Source organism: Ochotona princeps, chromosome 25, assembly GCF_030435755.1.
Source record: "Ochotona princeps isolate mOchPri1 chromosome 25, mOchPri1.hap1, whole genome shotgun sequence".
Lineage (NCBI taxonomy): Eukaryota > Metazoa > Chordata > Mammalia > Lagomorpha > Ochotonidae > Ochotona > Ochotona princeps.
In genome coordinates, this window is record NC_080856.1 from 323781 (window position 1) to 342265 (window position 18485).

At 40.4% G+C, this 18485-nt stretch overlaps 1 protein-coding gene across 1 annotated transcript in view; it reads right to left on the reverse strand.

Annotated features, from left to right (window-relative positions):
* The window catches only part of LRGUK (leucine rich repeats and guanylate kinase domain containing), an 89172-nt gene that overhangs the window by 61731 nt on the left and 8956 nt on the right, over positions 1-18485 (reverse strand). The window contains exons 4-6 of the mRNA XM_058681259.1: positions 16410-16510; positions 14975-15056; positions 4629-4753 (exon numbers count right to left, since the gene is read on the reverse strand). Coding sequence (XP_058537242.1) covers positions 4629-4753; positions 14975-15056; positions 16410-16510 — 308 coding nt within the window. The remainder of the gene's footprint in view (positions 1-4628; positions 4754-14974; positions 15057-16409; positions 16511-18485) is intronic.

Sequence of the window (18485 nt, forward strand, 5' to 3'; positions counted from 1 at the left end):
AAACATTTGATTATTGGAATTCTAAGACATGCTTTGATCTCAGAATATTCTAAATGCAATCACTTCATACCACAAGAGGTATGGTAGCCTCTGATGATGCACACCTCCAGTTCATCTGTGCTCTTGCACAGCTCTCTCCTCTCGAATCTTAGCTGGACCTATGATGTATCCTTGCCAAAAACATGGCACTGATGGACACTGTGGGACAGTGGGAGAAGCCACCAGTTGGAATGCCCATATTGCATACTGGAGAACCAGTTTTGAGTCTGGCTGCTCTAATTCTGATCCAGCTTCCTGCTAATGCATTCTGGGAGGAAGTGGATGGGTGTCTGAGTGCTTAGGCCCCCGGCACACACATGGGAGAGCCAGATGGAATTTCTGGTCCTGGCTTCAATCCAACCCAGCTAAGCTGTTGCAGGTATTTGCAGTGTACCAGTAGATGGAAGACTGATGGATCATCTCTCTTTGTCTCTCTGGTCCCATGAAAATAAATGTACTTTAAAAACTTTTTCATTTCTCTACATCCTCATCTACCAGTTTCACATTCAAAAGTTAAAAATACTTGGCAACTTTTGTTTTTGTGTCTTATTGAGAGAGCCAAGTTACCATTTAAGCTACTCTATTCTAGCTACTCTGTAGCTACAACTTGTAGAAAGTTTTCATTGAGAACAAGTCACATGGAGGGAGGCCCTAAGACCAAGTAGTCAGAAAAATACAACCTCCAGCACCTTAGCTAAATCCAGCCCACCATGAACAAGCCAGCTGCATGTGGCACTAGGCAGAAGCAATCCACTGAACCCAGCTGGTACTTTAAACCTGTCAGCTGATATGACAGTTATTTCTCCAAGTCACTGCAACTGAGGTGACTTTTCATGCAATGATAGGCAACCAAACTAAGTTCTTAAACAAGTCACACACAAGCATCTTCTCAGACAAGGAGAATTAAAAAAAGATTCAATACTCAAATATTGACTTTTTCCCTAACATCCTTGTATGCATAACAACAGAGAGTGAAAACAATAATTTGTTCTTTCCTGTGCTCTTGGGTTCTTTAGCCTTGAGGAATAAGAAAATGACGGTTGGGAAATCTAGTGTTTAGTTTGAGAAACCAAACAAAGAGTGATTTTAAGATTACAATTAAGCACTTACTCATCCTTAAACCTTCAGAACTAGGGCTGGCACTGCAGCACAGCAAGTTAAACCTCCCCCTGTAATGCCAGTATCCCATAATGGAATGCAGGGTTGAATCTTGCCTATCTTGTTTCTGACCCAGATTCCTGCTAATGTTATTGCAAAAGCAACAGAAGATGGTCCACATTCTTGGGTTCCTGCCACCCAGGTGGGAGAGCAGGATGGAACTCCTGGCTCCTGGCCTCAGCATGGTCCACACTTGGCTCTTGTGGTCATTTGAGGAGAGAGAGCCAGGAGATGGAAGAAGTATGAGGGTGCAGGGTGTGACGGTGTGTGTGTCTGTGTCTGTGTCTGTGTCTGTCTGTTTCTCTAAAACTCTTCCAAATAAGTACACACACACACACAAACCTTAAGAACAAGAGTTTAAGAGCTGAAAAAAATTCCATTACAGCATTATCTTCCATCTACAATGTTCTTCCTGGTATACATTCTTGGGTACATTTAATAACAAGAGCTCATTTCATCCTATTGCTAAAAAATTTTTTTGCAATAATGAGCATGATTTTTTTTCCAATGGTCTAATTTTATGCCTCTTTAAAGTATGCACACAGAATGGCAAATGAGGATATATTACACTGTTCTTTCTGTTTGAAAAGTAAATTTGAAAAATTCCATAATGGAAAAGAAAAATTCCTATTTCCCAAAGTAAAAGTTCTTTCTATTTAGAGAATAAGGAAGCTGAAAGCACAATAAAAAGGAAAAGAAAAAGCTGTGCTAAATTTATATAACATGCATATTAATTTAAGGTACTGAAATAAAGTCAATATCTTATTCAAAATATGCTAGCATATCAAACTTATATATGATAAGACTTCTTCTGAAAGAACTTTGAAGCGCTCTAGATAGACCATAATTCTGGTGGCTTTCAAAGTTGTAGATGAGAGGAATGGAGTAAGACAGAGAAGTTTGATAGTCTATGGTCCTAAACGAAATCTGAACTGAGAAAAACCTCAGTCACAGAATTGAATGTCAACTTGTTAAAGCCTTTTTTCAGTGTTGGAAAACTGACACATCATTCCTGAGAGTAGATATCTAGTTTATGTAGAAATAGTTCTTGCTTGTTTTATAATAATTAACAGAGAAAAAAAGAATTTTAATGAGAAGCTATTTTCTTAAATAAATGAAATTAGAAACATGGTTACTGCACTAATTTGAGAGGAGAAAAACATGTGTTTATAACTCTAACAAAATTAATTTTAAAGTTTGGAATGCATTGTCATCACTCGCTAAAAAGCTAAGTGACAATAGAGCCCATAGAAACCATATTTTTCTCTTACATTTATCTAAAAGTTGATACTTGATAACAGTTGTTTAAGTTTGGTGAACAGTTCTTCTTTTCCTATATTGTGAAGTTTATTATTGTCAACAGCAACTAAAAACTAGTTTTCTGATTCATAAGTATTTAAAATACAAGCATTGAAAACTGTTGAAACAAGTGTGTAATACTTTATAGATTTAAATAACATGTAAAAAAAAAAACCACTTTCCTAGTCTCAAAAATTGTAAGGAAAATGAATGGTAGCATATTCTTTATTTTTCTAGTTTATCTTGGATGATAGGAATGTAAATTGGAAGCAATCTACCTATTTGTAGAAAAGAAATATCACACGTTTTTTCCAAAAGCTACTTGAGATAGAACTGTCAGAATGGGCTACATAAAGAGTGGCTGAAACAAACTCTTGGGATGACGGTGGTCCTGACCAGCGTTCAGTTCTGTCTTACGTATACTCCACGACTCCACTTAAAATGAAGGGTTTATCAACAGAGAAGACACATGAACAGGGTAAGTTTCTAACCAACAGCAAACCAAAATTCTTTAGATTAACATAGTTTTAAATAGGACTTTCTGTTTTGAATTTTCAACCAAATCTTTAGTTATGCCTTGCTATCATACCTCAGAGGGCAGAATATATTAAATCTGAAGTAAGTTACTAAACCTCTCCATTCTTTGGTTTTAATCATCAGTACTAGGGTACGATTATTTTACCTTCATACTGTAGGGATGGAAGAGTTTGGAAAAAAATTTCAATCTCTAAAGATTGGAAAAAAAAACCCAACACTTCCAGAGGTCCATCATTAAGTAAGACATAAAGCATATTGTATATGTGAAAAAAAACCTTGCAGATATTCCAAGATGCCATTTCAAACAATAGGTTGACACTGTACTGTAGGAAGGGATACATAACCAATAGCTGTAAGCCCCGCCAGCCTGTGATGAACAGGGCAACAGAACCAAAGCCAAAAGGAAAGAAAGACTGTCCAAATTGGAGAGCTGCACTCTTATTTCTGTATCATTGGGATAAGTATAAGCTTGATTTTTGTAAACAGTGTTTTACTGAATCATGGCCATGACCATTCATCAATTAGGTCACATACCTCTCCATGGTGGGTGGGTGTAGTAGAGTGGTAGTGGGGAAACAAGTTTAAACTTCCTGATTGTAATCATTCACTTACTGTCAGCATTATTTAAGTTTTTTTGAGAACAGGACACTAACATGTCTTGATATAAAGGAAATGCCAAAACCCAATGCCCAGAAAATATCTTGAAGTTTATTTGAAAGCAGCAAAACGTTAATAATAATAAATGTACTCAAATATGCCTCAGAGTTAGTTTCACCATTAAGATATTATAAAATGTATTTTTAAATATTTATTAAAAGAATATCTTTCAGGGTTGCTGTTATGGCACAACAGATGAAGACATTGCTTTCGGTGCTGGTATAACATTTGGCCCAGCTGCTCTACTGGCACTGCAGCTCCCTGCTCACAGTCTGGGCAAGCAGTGCAAGGTGGTCCAAGTGTGTACGAGACAGGGATCAAGGTCCTGGCTCCTGGGATTAGTGTGGCCCAGCACTGGCTGCTACAGCCTTAGAGGAAAAGAACCAAAGTATGAAAGATTCCTCCCTCTCACTGTAACTGTTTCTGATAGGTTAATCATATATATATATATATATATATATATATATATATATATATTTTTTTTTTTTTTTAACATTTAATATGTTGAATATTTTCCCAATCTTAAAAAAACCTGAATTTGGATACCAAATTAGAAAATCACTTTTAGTTTTTTCTAGTTTTTTTACATTTAAAACATTTTAACAGACAGGTAGGAATTGTGCCTACGTCTATCTGTCTGCCCCCCTTCTCTTCCTAACCTGTTCTATTCCTTTATTTGTCCCAAGCATGTCTGTGATTTCCCCACCTTTTTTCATAATGTCATCACTCTAGATGTTATAACTTTACTTAGGATGATTTTCTAAGAAGCAAGAACCTGGGATTTTAGACCCAATGTGGCCCACAACAAAACGAGCAAACTAAAGACCATAACACTTTGTAAAGCAATTAGCTTCTTATACAGTTAAAAAGTCCTAGTCACAATGTATACGCTCATTAAAACATTAGTTCTACAAAGCATAGCATTTTGCAGGACTCACCAGACTCAGCGTTCTGATTGGTAGCATGCTTAAGCCAGTAATTGCTGTGATCTTGTTGTTGGCCAAGCTAAGGTGAGTCAGACTGGTGCACATCTCCAACCCATCAATTTTTTCTATAGTGTTATCTATATATCATAACAATGGTTAAGGAAAATGTCATTAAAAGAATTTTATAGGAAGCATTATCAAATCACCATTACAAACACCATTATTACCTTAAACAAATCATATCAGGTATCTTGCCTGACCAACATGGAATGCAGCTGGAAAACAACTCAAGAACAGAAAATATCCAAACACAGGGAGACTGAGTAATACCAAGTGAACGGCGGGTCATGGAAAACATCAAAAGGGAAATTTTTAAATTCTGCAAATAATGAAAATGACAGAACAACATTTAAAAAAAAATGTATGGGATACGGCCCAGTGTGGTAGCCTAGTAGATAAAGCCCTCACCTTGCAATTGCCAGAATCCCATATGGGTGCTGGTTCATGTCCTGGTCACCCCACTTCCCATTTTAGCCTCCTATTTGTGGCCTGAGAAAGCAGTTTGAGGATGGCTTTACCAAAAAATGATACACAAGTTCATCAAATTTAAGAGTTGTTTTTCTTAAAAAATAAACAAAATTGATACACCATTGGCCCAACTAACCATAAAAAGAGGGAGAAGACTTGAATCAGTAAGATTAGCAATGGAAGGGGACTCGAAGAATGGATACCATATCTTTACAAAGAATCATCAGGAATTGTTACAAACAGCTACCTGCCAGCAAATTGAAAAATCTAGGGGGAAAAAAGATAACTTCTAGATAAACACAATCTATCTAAATTGAGTCACATTTACTTAGGAAAGCTAAATAGAGCAATGACTGAGACAATCAATAATAAGATCCTTGCAACAAAGAAAAGCCCACAACTGCACGGCTTCACTACTGAATTATAGGAAACTTTTCAAGAACTAATTCCAATTCTCATCAAATCTATTCAGAATAAATGAAAGGGAGGGGATCCTTCTCTGCTCCTTCCATGAGGCTAGCATGTTTAAATCTACTACTATAAAGCAATAAGCATGTTTAAATCTACCAGTATAAAGCAATAAGCATGTTTAAATCTACTACTATAAAGCAATAAGCATGTTTAAATCTACCACTATAAAGCTCCTTGCCAGAAGGGCTCTACAAATAGACATTTATGGTCACAAAAACTATCTTTTCCATTTCCAATTTTTGGAATAATTCTGGAACGAAAACAAAGATGATGGCTTTCTAGTACAGGTTGCAACAGAGGATAAATGTGAAATACAGGAAGTAGGATTTAAACTACCTCACACAGCAATAGATGAAATAAGATACCTCTGGAACAGGCAGTCTTTGGCAAAGAACCAGCTAGGCTGCATGTGGCTACCCATCTCAGTTTAGCCAAGAGAGCAGCAGTGTGTCGGGAGGGCTCTCCAGCAGCCCTAGTCCTGGTCGCTCGGAAGATGCTCTCAATAACAGCTGAGGAATGCAGAGGTGTATGGGTGGTTGGGTCAGAATATACTCCTACAGGAACAGGCAAGGACCAGAAAGCTAAAAGAGGCAAGTCCTAAAACTTTAAAGAGCTATCAGGAACGGAACAGGAAGGCACTCAATTTGTCCACATGACTTTTCCAGTAACAGTAGAGGCCAACCAAAGAGCATCCAGGCCATTTTCCCCCTGGAGTACTGACATGCACACCACAGTGAGTGGTACAAAAACAAACAAAGAGGTGCTGCAGTCACAGATAACACTGCTATTACTCATGGCACTGGGCCAAAGAATTCCAGTGAAAGAAAAATCATCTCCTACTTATCAGTTAAGTACTCGCTTTACAATTTCCAGTAATTTTAGACACTACACATTACACATTGTTGAGTAAAGAACATTTTTCATGGTGGCATAATTGCTCTGTCTTTTTAATTACTCCCACAGTAACATCATGTGTATCAGTGATGGTACCAGGCAATACGCAGGACTGGACCATATAGAGCTCTGGGGTCTTCATTGACTTTTGGGAACACTTTCACCTTTCTGATCTCTTATTTTCTTATTTTGAGAACTGTCATAAAATGGTACTTGCCCTTCCTATTAAATTATTATTTCATATTCTTTTTACAGGTCTTAGAACTTTTTGATAAGAACTGCAAGCTGATAAGTTACCAAATATTATAATGAATTCATTTACTGGGTTAATCCTCTTAAATATATTTTTAATTTTAAAAAACCACTATCAGGAAAAAGAGACTCAAATAATCATAATTATGTTATTACATTCCAGATCTAAAGTGTTACCATTCTGTGACTAGGTGTTTTACAGTGAAACTGAAGCTCCTTGATGAAGTTGATTGAAGGGAACTTGTAGACTTAAGTGTGACTTCCCAACAATGTTTTTACCTTTTGGTGATGCTGCTGCCATTAGCTTACAATGCTTGACACGAATTATTCATTACTTCAGCTTTCACTCATTCATTTTCTACACTCAAAAAATATGGTTTTGGGTGAATAGAAAACAGCTATGAGAAGCAAGCGGCATACTGACCACAATTCTCTTGGTGCAGACAGCCACACGATGGCTTCAATCCAAACTAACCCTGAAAGGTTTATATCATCTTACTGCTGAAACATGTTCTTCACGTTACCAGTGAATCTCTCTAAGAAACAAAAGCATTCAGTCTATATGGCATGGATAAAAATGATAACTGCCCATGGGCTGCAACCCGAGGAAAATAACAGAACTCAGAATAGTCTCATTTACTAAATTTACCATTTACCAAATACTCTTGAGCAAACTGTCCCTGGTTCTTAGCAGCATCTTCCACAAAATACATAAAATAACATACTTCATGATTTCTGAAATCCTGTCTAGATTTGAATTTCTATGGATCTTATTTTTAAATTCTACGATAAACAAGTTTTAATAAACATCCACTTAAAAAGAATAGACTGCATAGTTACTGAAAGCTAACAAAATTAATCATCTTGTAAATTGAAATAATTATCAATCATCACTTATCTACACATAAGAAAACAGCATGAAAGCAAAAAGTTATAATTTATTCTAAAGTGTTAATATAACCCACTATAATTACATTGTCAGCATTACTAGTTTAATTGCTTTGTTGTACTTTAAACAATTATTTTCAATGAAATTAATTTATAATTTTCAGGTTACTAAATTTTTACATAAAACTGAGTTAAGCTTAAAATATATAATCTGCCCGGAGGACCTGGTTGGATTTCTGGCCTCAGCGTCTCGGCAGCCCAGGCAGCAGGCACCTAGGGAGCGAGCCCGCAGATTGAGCGCTCTGCTCTGGCTGTGTGCTTCTCAAACAGATAAGGAAGGAGTGAACATTGAAACTATCCTCCAACTTAAGCCCCGAAAGGTAATTTGCAACAGTTTAAATCTACCTCTGCATACTTCTGCTGCTGAATCCTTTTTTAAAAACACTATTTTACTATTTTTAAAGGCAGTTACAAGAGAGGGAAGAGGGAAAGAGAACACCAGCTTACCCATCCCACAGTTTCCTCTCCAATGAGGCCAGGAGCCAGGAACTCCATCGCGGTCTCCTCTGTGAGTGCCAGGGCCCTAGTTCTCATCCCATTATTCACGGCTTTCCAGGGAGCAGGAGTGGAAGTGCAGTGGCTGATACTCGAACCAACATTGTTGTATGGGATGTCAGTGTTGGTGGCTGTGTTTTAATCTACTACATACAACACCAGCCTCTTCTGATGTAGTCTTTTTCTCTCAAGATTTAGTTATTTTTATTGGAAAGTCAAATTTACAGAGAGAAGAAGAGACAGAGAGGAAGATCTTCCATCCGCTGATTCATTCCCCCAAGTGGATGCAATGGCCAGTGCTGAGCCGAACCGAAGCCAGGATTTAAGAGTTTCTTCTGAGTCTCCCACACGGGTGCGTGGCTTTGGGCCGTGCTCAACTGCTTTCCCAGGCCGCAAGCAGGGCGCCGGAAGTGAAGTGGAGCACCCTGGATATGAACTGGTGCTCATATGGGATACCAGCACATACAAGGCGAGAACTTTGCCTACTAGGCTACCACACTGGACCCTTCTGTTTCTCTTAGGAGAGAATCATATTTGCTTTCTCTTTCCTTCATGTCTTAATTTATATCTAAGTTACATTTGTTGATTCACAAAGTTGCACTGTATTCACTTGCATCACTGTATGATATGCTGTTATGTAAATATTCCTCAACTTATTTATGCTTTCTCTTTTTTTTTAAAAGATTTATTTTATTTTCATTACAAAGTCAGATATACTGAGAGGAGGAGAGATAGAGAGGAAGTGGAGCTGCCGGGATTAGAACCAGCGGCCATATGGGATCAAGGCGAGGACCTTAGCCACTAGGCCACGCTGCCGAGCCCTATGCTTTCTCTTATAAATATAAGCATTTGGACTGTTTCAGTTTTTGTTAGTATAAGAAATACCACTAAGGATATTTTTATATAAGCCTGCCAAATACATGGATATCAGATCTCCCATACGTAGATGTGAAAGCACTAGGTGATAGTGAACTTGGGTGTTCAACTTTTAAAGAACATAAAACAGTTTTTAAAACAGTTGAATTAATTTTATAACCATAAATAATATTGTTAAAAATCTTGAACCATGTATGCTATTCAACACTTGTATGTTTGGATTTCTTAAATTGAAATAATAGAATAAACACAAGATCATATGTGGCCTTCACTGAATTTCTCTACATAGAAATGAGGCTGATTTTCCTTTTTATGTTTGCTTATTAGCTTTTCCAATTTACTTTCTATGATTGTTTTTACATCTTTGTGCCCAAGGACATGGGACATAGTTCTCATTAGTTAGATCTTTAATATTCTTCAGTAAAGCAACATGCTCCCCACACAGGCCTTATTTATAATAATATTCATTTTTATCATTCTTATAATAGTGTCTTTTTAGAATTATGCTTCCTATTAAGCTGTCAATACCCCATAACTAATAACTTATAAAAGTTCTTTTACATATACTATTACTAAACATGTCATCTGCGGAAGATGAGTTTTATTTTCTCCTTCCTAGTCTTACACTCCTTTCTCTGGGTTCATTCACGGTGCTGTCCCACATCATCTCCACAATGATGATGGGTAGAAACAGGGGTTGGACACCCTCATCTTTGCACCAGTTTAAAGGAGAATCTTTAGACTAGGATAAAGTTCTTTCAGATGTTTGTAAGTAGAGGAAATGCCATGTTACTGCTTCACTGGAATTTTATGGTGAATGAGTGTTGGTCTTGTTAAATTTTCTGCATCTAGTAAACTTCTGTATCTGAGAATCATAAACTTTATTTCCCTTAATTTATTAATGCAGTGACATTTATAGATTTCCTAATATTAAACTTCACGCACCTGAAATAAACCCAATTTGATCAAATTACATATTTTTAAATACATGGTCAGATTCAGTTGCCAATATCTTATTTAAGAGTTATTACTATCAGAGGTTAAATAAGGGTCACTTTCCGTCTCTTATTCTTCATTGTCTTGTCTAGATATCAAAGTAAATTCTTTAAAGGAATCATGAATTTGCCTTTTTTTCTCAATGTTTGGAAGAATTTGTTCATCTGGAAGATCTATTCTTAAAAATTTGGGCCTGATGAGGTTTTTGTAAGAAGATTTTAATTAATAATAAGTAAACTTTTATAGTTACATGACTACAACTACTTAAGGTCTCTATTTCCATGCCAATGTTTCAGAGCATTACTCTTCTTCAAACACTTTGCATTTTCTCTAAGATTCTAAATGTAATCACATGGAAGTTGTTTAAAAAATTCTCTTATCTTTTGAATCTCAAAGACATTTTGTCTTTAAACATTTAATCTAGTAATTTTACCCCAAAGAGATGAATGCCAGTTTTGCCAGGTAAGTTTTGTTCTCAGCTCTCAGTAAGAACTTACCACCTGCAGCAAGCGCAAGCCTGCGTACTTGAAGAGAACAAAAAAGAGAGAACTTGGGACTGTTAAGAAATTAGCCCACGATCTTCTTCAAACTATGTCAGTAATGGCATCATGCTACACTCTCAACTATGCGTCCATGTCCTGAACTTCGGTTCATTCTCAGGTAATAATTACCACTGTTTATGCATCAACAATAAGCCTCAATTGCTACATCTAATGTGAAGCTTTAAAAAAGAAACAATCTAATTCCTTTCTTCATAATACTTGACATTAATAGAGTTAAAATACTTTAATATTTTACACAGAAAGCTAAAGCTACAAGGAAATTAGGGTTTTCATGATAGAAATGTTTCAAATTACTTTGAGTCCTTAGTTGTTTTCTTTGACAATTCCACGCAGTACACAAATTAGTCTTTAGAGACAGAGCTCTGAACATGAAAAGCCAAAATGCCATGTGATATCTTCAATTAAGGGTGCCCTGAGTGATTACAATTCCCTCTGGATGCCTACTCCATTCTGGCTGCCAGGAGTTTCAGGGCCAGAAGCCCAGGGTTTCTCAAGCTTTCATGGGGTCCCCATTAAAATGCAGGCTCTGGCAGGTGGACAGGTGGAGGCTTGTATCCCAACCCTGAAGACTCCCAGATCCTCACCAAGGACTATCAGTATGAGCACCGAGGACTACATTCCAACTCACAAGGAGACCACGGGGAATTGGAGTGCCTTCGGAGGCCAAGAACTCTGAGGTCACCCACCCCCATTTGGATCTACCACATGGGATGGAAGAAGCCCAAATCCTGCCTTGCAGGATCCAAGGATATCGGAACAACAACCAGGAGCACTGAGAGGTCTGCAGAAACAGAAGAACAGTAAACTTCCATCGGAACTAGGGAGAGGAGCTTTCTCTGGTCCTTGCCTGGTTCTGACTTTGAGTCGCCACCCTCTATCATAATGACCATCAGGATCGCTCCAGAAACCCCTCAAAACAAACAAACAAACAAACAAACAATCTAGAATAGATAGAGAACAACAAGGAAAGCTTAGAATCAGACAGGGAACGGTCAGCAGGGATGCACTTATACCTCACTGGGTGGGACACAAAGATTAGTTACTCCTTACTAGGGTATTGAAGATTTTTCTGCACACCCCTCCTAAACCTGTTCACCTAAACTGTTGACATATGTCTTGTTAGAGTTACAGAGTTAGACTACCTGAAAAACAGCCAGGTTCAGCAAAATCATGTTTCAATGCTATAAATTGCTAAATACTAAAATTAAAATAGACACAAGACAGCTGAACAGTAATCTATAACCATTTTAAGATGTATAGAACCTGGTTGTATATAAACTAATAATTAAAATGTCAATGAAGAAGTCACAGGATATGGCTCAGAACTTGCACTCTTTTTTTTTCTTTTAACATATACCATGTCATAATACCATGTCAATTAATTCCATAATGTTATAAATTGTTGCTGATGTTATATCAGGGCTTTTAATTGATTGGGATGATACTCTGCCGGCTCTACCTTCAGACCAGAGATGGTCTCCCCAAGAAACCATTGAACTTATCTGGACAATAAGATGCTGGACTTTATGCTTGGTAGATGCTTGCAATGAAAGAATCTCAACTGAATTTGAACTGTGGTAATGCAACAAGGTGGAGGGACCCACTATGGGGGGGGGAGGGTTTGGGGAGGGGTAGGGGGAATCCCAGTGCCTATGAAACTGTGTCACATAATGCAATGTAGTCAATAAAAAAAAAAAAAATGCAGGCTCTGACTTCCTAGGTCTGGGTGGATCCAAGAGCTCGTTTCTAGGCAGGCACAGGTACCACTGCTCCCGCTCTCTTCCTGAGCAACCGGCCTCTTCTACCTGACCTGAAGTGGCAGCACTTCTCAGACAGATGGCTTCTGGACTGCCAGGCCCTGCTCTGGGAACTCAACACCAGTCAGTGCAGCAATGTACAGATGGTGCTCCACCCCTAGCTTGTCATCACAGCAGCCCATTTGATCACTGATTTCCTAGTAGGCTACAATCAGGAGACTGTTCATTTCACAAATGTCTACCATGTTCATGCACAAGTTCTATGGGAGTGGTGCTGTGTTCTGCACTCTCCATCATACATGAACACATGATTTTTCTGCAGATATGTCCTCCCCACATTACAGCCTATGACAAAAGCAGCAAGTACCAGCTCCTGCCAAACCTGGGAATCAGACACCCAAGGGACAATCAATTCATTCCCTTTCTGCCCCACCCCCACAACCTCCAGGTGGCCAGGGGTGTCTGCTGAGGTCAGCTTCCTTATCAGCAGAGAACAGCCGCGTCTGGAAAGACAGAGGCAAGCTCCTTATAGTCACAGAACCTCAAGTAACCATTTTGGTTATACTGAAATTAAAGGTGAATTTAAAGTAAAGGATTTTTTTTTTTTTGGCCTGGGAGTCAAATATTCCTGAAGTTGGATGCAAATGTCCTTTTTTATTTTTAAATGGCAGCCATAGAAATGCTTTTGAAAGAGAATATTAATTATTTTGCAATATAATTATTATTGTCCTTATGACTATTCTGCATTTTCAGATACGGATTTTATATAAAATAGGCCCACATTTAAGTTAAAGACAAGAATTTAATTAAAACAGAAATTATGTCCTTGTTCTATAATTAAGCATAAATTCTCAGAGGTGGACATGTGGCCTGGGAGTTAGATGCACACAGACACCTGTAGGCCATGTCAGAGCACCTGGACAGAATCCCTGCTCCACACCCAATCCCAGCTTCCTTCTGATGCCAACCCTGGGAGGCAGGAGGTGAGAGTACTAATGGCTGATGCCAACCCTGGGAGGCAGGAGGTGACGGCACCAACAGCTGATGCCAACCCAGGGAGGCAGGAGGTGACGGCACCAATGGCTGATGCCAATCCTGGGAGGCAGGAGGTGAGAGCACCAACAGCTGATGCCAACCCAGGGAGGCAGGAGGTGACGGCACCAATGGCTGATGCCAACCCAGGGAGGCAGGAGGTGAGAGCACCAATGGCTGATGCCAACCCTGGGAAGCAGGAGGTAATGGCACCAATGGCTGATGCCAAGCCAGGGAGGCAGAAGCTGAGAACACTAACAGCTGATGCCAACCCAGGGAGGCAGGAGGTGACGGCACCAATGGCTGATGCCAAGCCAGGGAGGCCGGAGCTCAGAGCACCAATGGCTGATGCCAAGCCAGGGAGGCAGGAGGTGAGAGCACCAATGGCTGATGCCAGCCCAGGGAGGCAGGAGGTGACGGCACCAATGGCTGATGCCAGCCCAGGGAGGCCGGAGGTGACGGCACCAATGGCTGATGCCAGCCCAGGGAGGCAGGAGGTAATGGCACCAATGGCTGATGCCAAGCCAGGGAGACAGGAGGTGACGGCACCAATGGCTGATGCCAAGCCAGGGAGGCCGGAGCTCAGAGCACCAATGGCTGATGCCAAGCCAGGGAGGCCGGAGGTGACGGCACCAATGGCTGATGCCAACCCAGGGAGGCAGGAGGTGACGGCACCAATGGCTGATGCCAAGCCAGGGAGGCCGGAGGTGACGGCACCAATGGCTGATGCCAACCCAGGGAGGCAGGAGGTAATGGCACCAATGGCTGATGCCAAGCCAGGGAGACAGGAGGTGACGGCACCAATGGCTGATGCCAGCCCAGGGAGGCAGGAGGTGAGGGCACCAATGGCTGATGCCAACCCAGGGAGGCCGGAGGTGACGGCACCAATGGCTGATGCCAAGCCAGGGAGGCAGGAGGTGAGAGCACCAATGGCTGATGCCAGCCCAGGGAGGCCGGAGGTGATGGCACCAATGGCTGATGCCAGCCCAGGGAGGCCGGAGGTGATGGCACCAACGGCTGATGCCAGCCCAGGGAGGCAGGAGGTAATGGCACCAATGGCTGATGCCAAGCCAGGGAGGCAGGAGGTGACGGCACCAATGGCTGATGCCAGCCCAGGGAGGCAGGAGGTGAGGGCACCAATGGCTGATGCCAGCCCAGGGAGGCAGGAGGTGAGGGCACCAATGGCTGATGCCAGCCCAGGGAGGCCGGAGGTGACTTCTGGGTGTAAACTATAAAATGGGAGGTCTCTTTCTGTGTAATTTTCTGCCTCTCTAAAAACAAAGCCTGGAGGAGGAGAGAGAAGCCCACATTTATTGCATAATTACCAACTTACTTTGCTTTTCATTGATAAGATGTTCTTGGCAAGCTTTGATTTGCAGTTTTATTCCTTCATAAATAAAAACATCTCTTCAATTCTTAATTATTTAAATGAATCACATTTCTAGTAAATTACATATATTATAATATTTCATCTAATCTGGTACATTGTCTTTAATGGATAGATAAATATTAATCAAATTTTCCCTGTAACTCATTCAAAGGATACTATCCAAAATTAGTTTTGTGAGAGCGTGGTATGCTGATAGATCACACATTTCAGATATTTGGTTGAAGGAAAAATCCACTTTCTGGTGAGAAGAAGAGAACAGTACGTTACACTTTAATTTTTAATTCATATTCACCACTGTAATTGCACATGAAAAAGATATTTTTGGATACAGTTAAGTTCACTAATGAAAGAACATTGAGGCTTTTTAAAATAATTTTTTCAAAGATTTACTTATTTTTATTGGAAAGGCAGATTCTACAGAGAGAGGAGAGACAGAACACCTTGTATTGGAATCAGAGTGGCTGGAACTCACAGTGATCCTCCCAAGTGGAATATGGGTGCTCTGGGGAGGGGTAGTTAGCTCCCTGTATTACAGTACCCACCACATTTCTCTCTCTTTTTTTAATAATATATATCTTTTGCAAGCAAGTGAATGCTTAAAGTTACTGAATGTTTTTATCTCATGTTGTTGATTAGGAGCAATAGCTGTTGTTGAAATGGTTTCCTAGAATAGTTTTGAGGAATGTAAAGTTAAAGAGGTATGGCACTGGGTTCAACTCCACCTTCGCGATCTCCTAGCAAAGTTCAGGAAGTCCCTTAACCTGTGCCTACTGAGGGGTCAGACAAAGCACCAGCAACACCCAGAATCTGCTAGAAATCTGTGCCGGGCTCCACCCTCTACCTGACACGGCAGAATCCATTTTCACAAGAGCCCTGGGAGATTCGGGTAGATGTGAAAACACCATTCTACAGCACAGCAGTCTGTCTCATAAACCAATGTTCATGGACAATTCTTTCTGCTTTGGAAATACAAGACTAAGTGCAGAGAAGAAAGAATGGGAACTTGAAACCACTATTACTCTATAAGAAAAAAAGAAAGTAGATCAGTCAAATAAATGGAAATAGATAAAGTTTGACTCCTAAGAAATTTTACAGATTTTTCATACAAAATTTTTCTTGGGAAGGACATTGTGGCATAGTGTTGAAATCCATATGGGAACCAGTTTGAGCTCTGGATGCTTCGTTTCCAGTTCAGCTCCCTGCTTCTGCATCTGAGAGTGCAGCGGAAGACGGCCCAAGTGTTCCCTTGTGGGAAACCCACATGAAGCTCCTGGCCTTTGTGGTCACTTGGGGATGCCCTGACCCCAACCCGAGTTATTCTATTTTTAACAGTATGTTTTAGCAACACCTCCCAAAAAACACTATATGCTGAAAACCATTATTTTCCAAAATAAATAACACAGATTCTTCTTTTTAAATTAAATTTCAGACACTTGCACTATTTATTTCTATGTCTTATCCTCTGTGAATTTTCAATTTTAGTGTTGTTTTGCTTACTTAATATACTCTGTGAGCCATTTCACACACGTGCTTACTTACTATCCATTGCAAACCAATTAATACATGCAATTAGTACATTGATAAAATCTACCTTGAGATTTTTGGGAGGCTTGAAATTGAAGAATGTAGTCAGTTTATTTTGAGAAGCATTAAGTTCTAGAAGATAAGGCATGCAACTCACACACGACAAGTCTGGAAGGAAAACAGAGAGCGCGGTGAGCCAATGAGGAAAGAGGACGCAGCCAGGAAAGGCCTGTGGGACATGGGCTAGCTAAGACCAGCCGCGAGGGTCTCCGAGTGATTCCAGACAAATAAAAAGAATAAAATCAGGAGGGAGTCAAACACAAAAAAGAGTGGAAAATCCTCTACGATTGAACAACAGGATCTTTCCCAAGCTCTTCCACCCCTTCCCGCTCCTGTTTCCATACGCTCCTGAGGCCTCTTGCACGCCCAGCTCCTCTCCCACCATCTGCTAATGCTCCACACTTCAAAAACTACCAGCCTCAGCAGAAAGGATGAGAAACTAAAGCCTGCGATAATCCGCTTGATAATTAGCCCCTAAATAATGGAATTAGGTCTTCTCAGAAAGTCTAGAAGCACCACAATTAGGAAACTCTCTTTGTTGTAAATTTAATTTTGTTTTAGTTGGATGTAATCTTAAACCTCACTAATTATTTGAAGTGAGTTAAGTCATTACTGTTATTTTACTTTAACTGTGGGTAGCTCCAAACATCTGAGTTGTGGGTTTCTTCTTCCTCTTTTTTTTTTCATTTCATTCCAGGCAAAAATTCCAAGCCCTGAATACTAAGCAGAGAATTATTGTGCTAATGAGGTTACTAAATGAAATTAAATAGAAAACAAAAGTTGTGGAGTATTGTTTGCCTCTCTCTGACCCCTCACAGTGATTCCCTTTGGAGTCCACCAAGGAAGTGCCCTGAACAATCACAGCCCTGTCTCCCTTCAAGCAGCAGTAGCCGCCATCTCTCTCCCAGCCCTCCCACTCTTGAGTGCAGAACCCTCAGACCGTGTACACAACCTCCACGCGGAGGCCACCTGCACTCACCGTGAGACAGGCAGTGTGAGCAGGGTCTCCTGGCATCTTTGCTTCTGAAGCCAGAAACCCCCTCACCCCCGCTAACTTAAACTTCACTTCTCTAAATCATAGTTGTCTTTTTTAAGTATAAACAATTCTAAGACAGACAGTACACTGGCATATTCACACTTAGATGGAAATTAATGAGCAAATCAAAGAAGGTTACTCGTGAGAGGAAACCTAAGGAAAAAAGCTGCAATTGCTTTACAAGTCATATCCCTGTGTCCTTCATGAGCTCAGACACACATCTCTCTGAACGTGCACTGCAGTGGATCTTTCTTGGTAACTTCCAAGGTAAATACTGATACCATGGAGATATACCTTGAAGCACCAACTAATACTTAAATAGAGAGGGAGAAGTGCAAGTGCATAGCTGACTTTGTAGGCAGCTAATGTTTTCAAAGAAATCTAACAGGAAAAATCCATGGTCTGGTTCAGCACCTACTCGGTGCAGTGACAACCTTGTCCACCAGATGGCAGAAGCACCTCGTGTCTACCCTAGTGGTTCTCAAAGTGTGGTCCAGGAAAGTATTTAAAATGCAAATTCTCAGGTCCCACCCCAAATCTGCTGAATCAGAAACTCAGCAGTGAGGTTTAGCTAGCTGTGAGTCTGATGCAGGTTGAAATTTTATCTCCATCAGAATAGCAGTAGGAAGGTCAGCGCTAGTACGCAAACTAGCACCGCACCTCACAGGCTCTCAACCTGAGAGTTGAGTTGGCTGCATGTGATGAGTGGGGGCTGCTCTGGCCAACAGACTTCCACGCAGCTGTGGACTCCTCTGCTCAGGCGGCAAGGACACGAAGCCAAGTCCTTCCTGGCTCTTAGTATGAAGCACAGTTAAGTCTCCCATAAGGCCGAATGTTCTTATCCGGTTAAATGAAACCCATCTTGGAGGTGTGAGATGGTCAGAGTGATGCTGACATTAAACCCTAGAAATGTCTGTCTTCAGGCCTGGTGCGGTGGTCTAACAGCTAAAGTCCTTTCTTTGAACGCGCTGCAATCCCATATGGGTGCAGGTTCTAATCCCGGCAGCCCTGCTTCCCATCCAGCTCCCTGCTTGTGGCCTGGGAAAG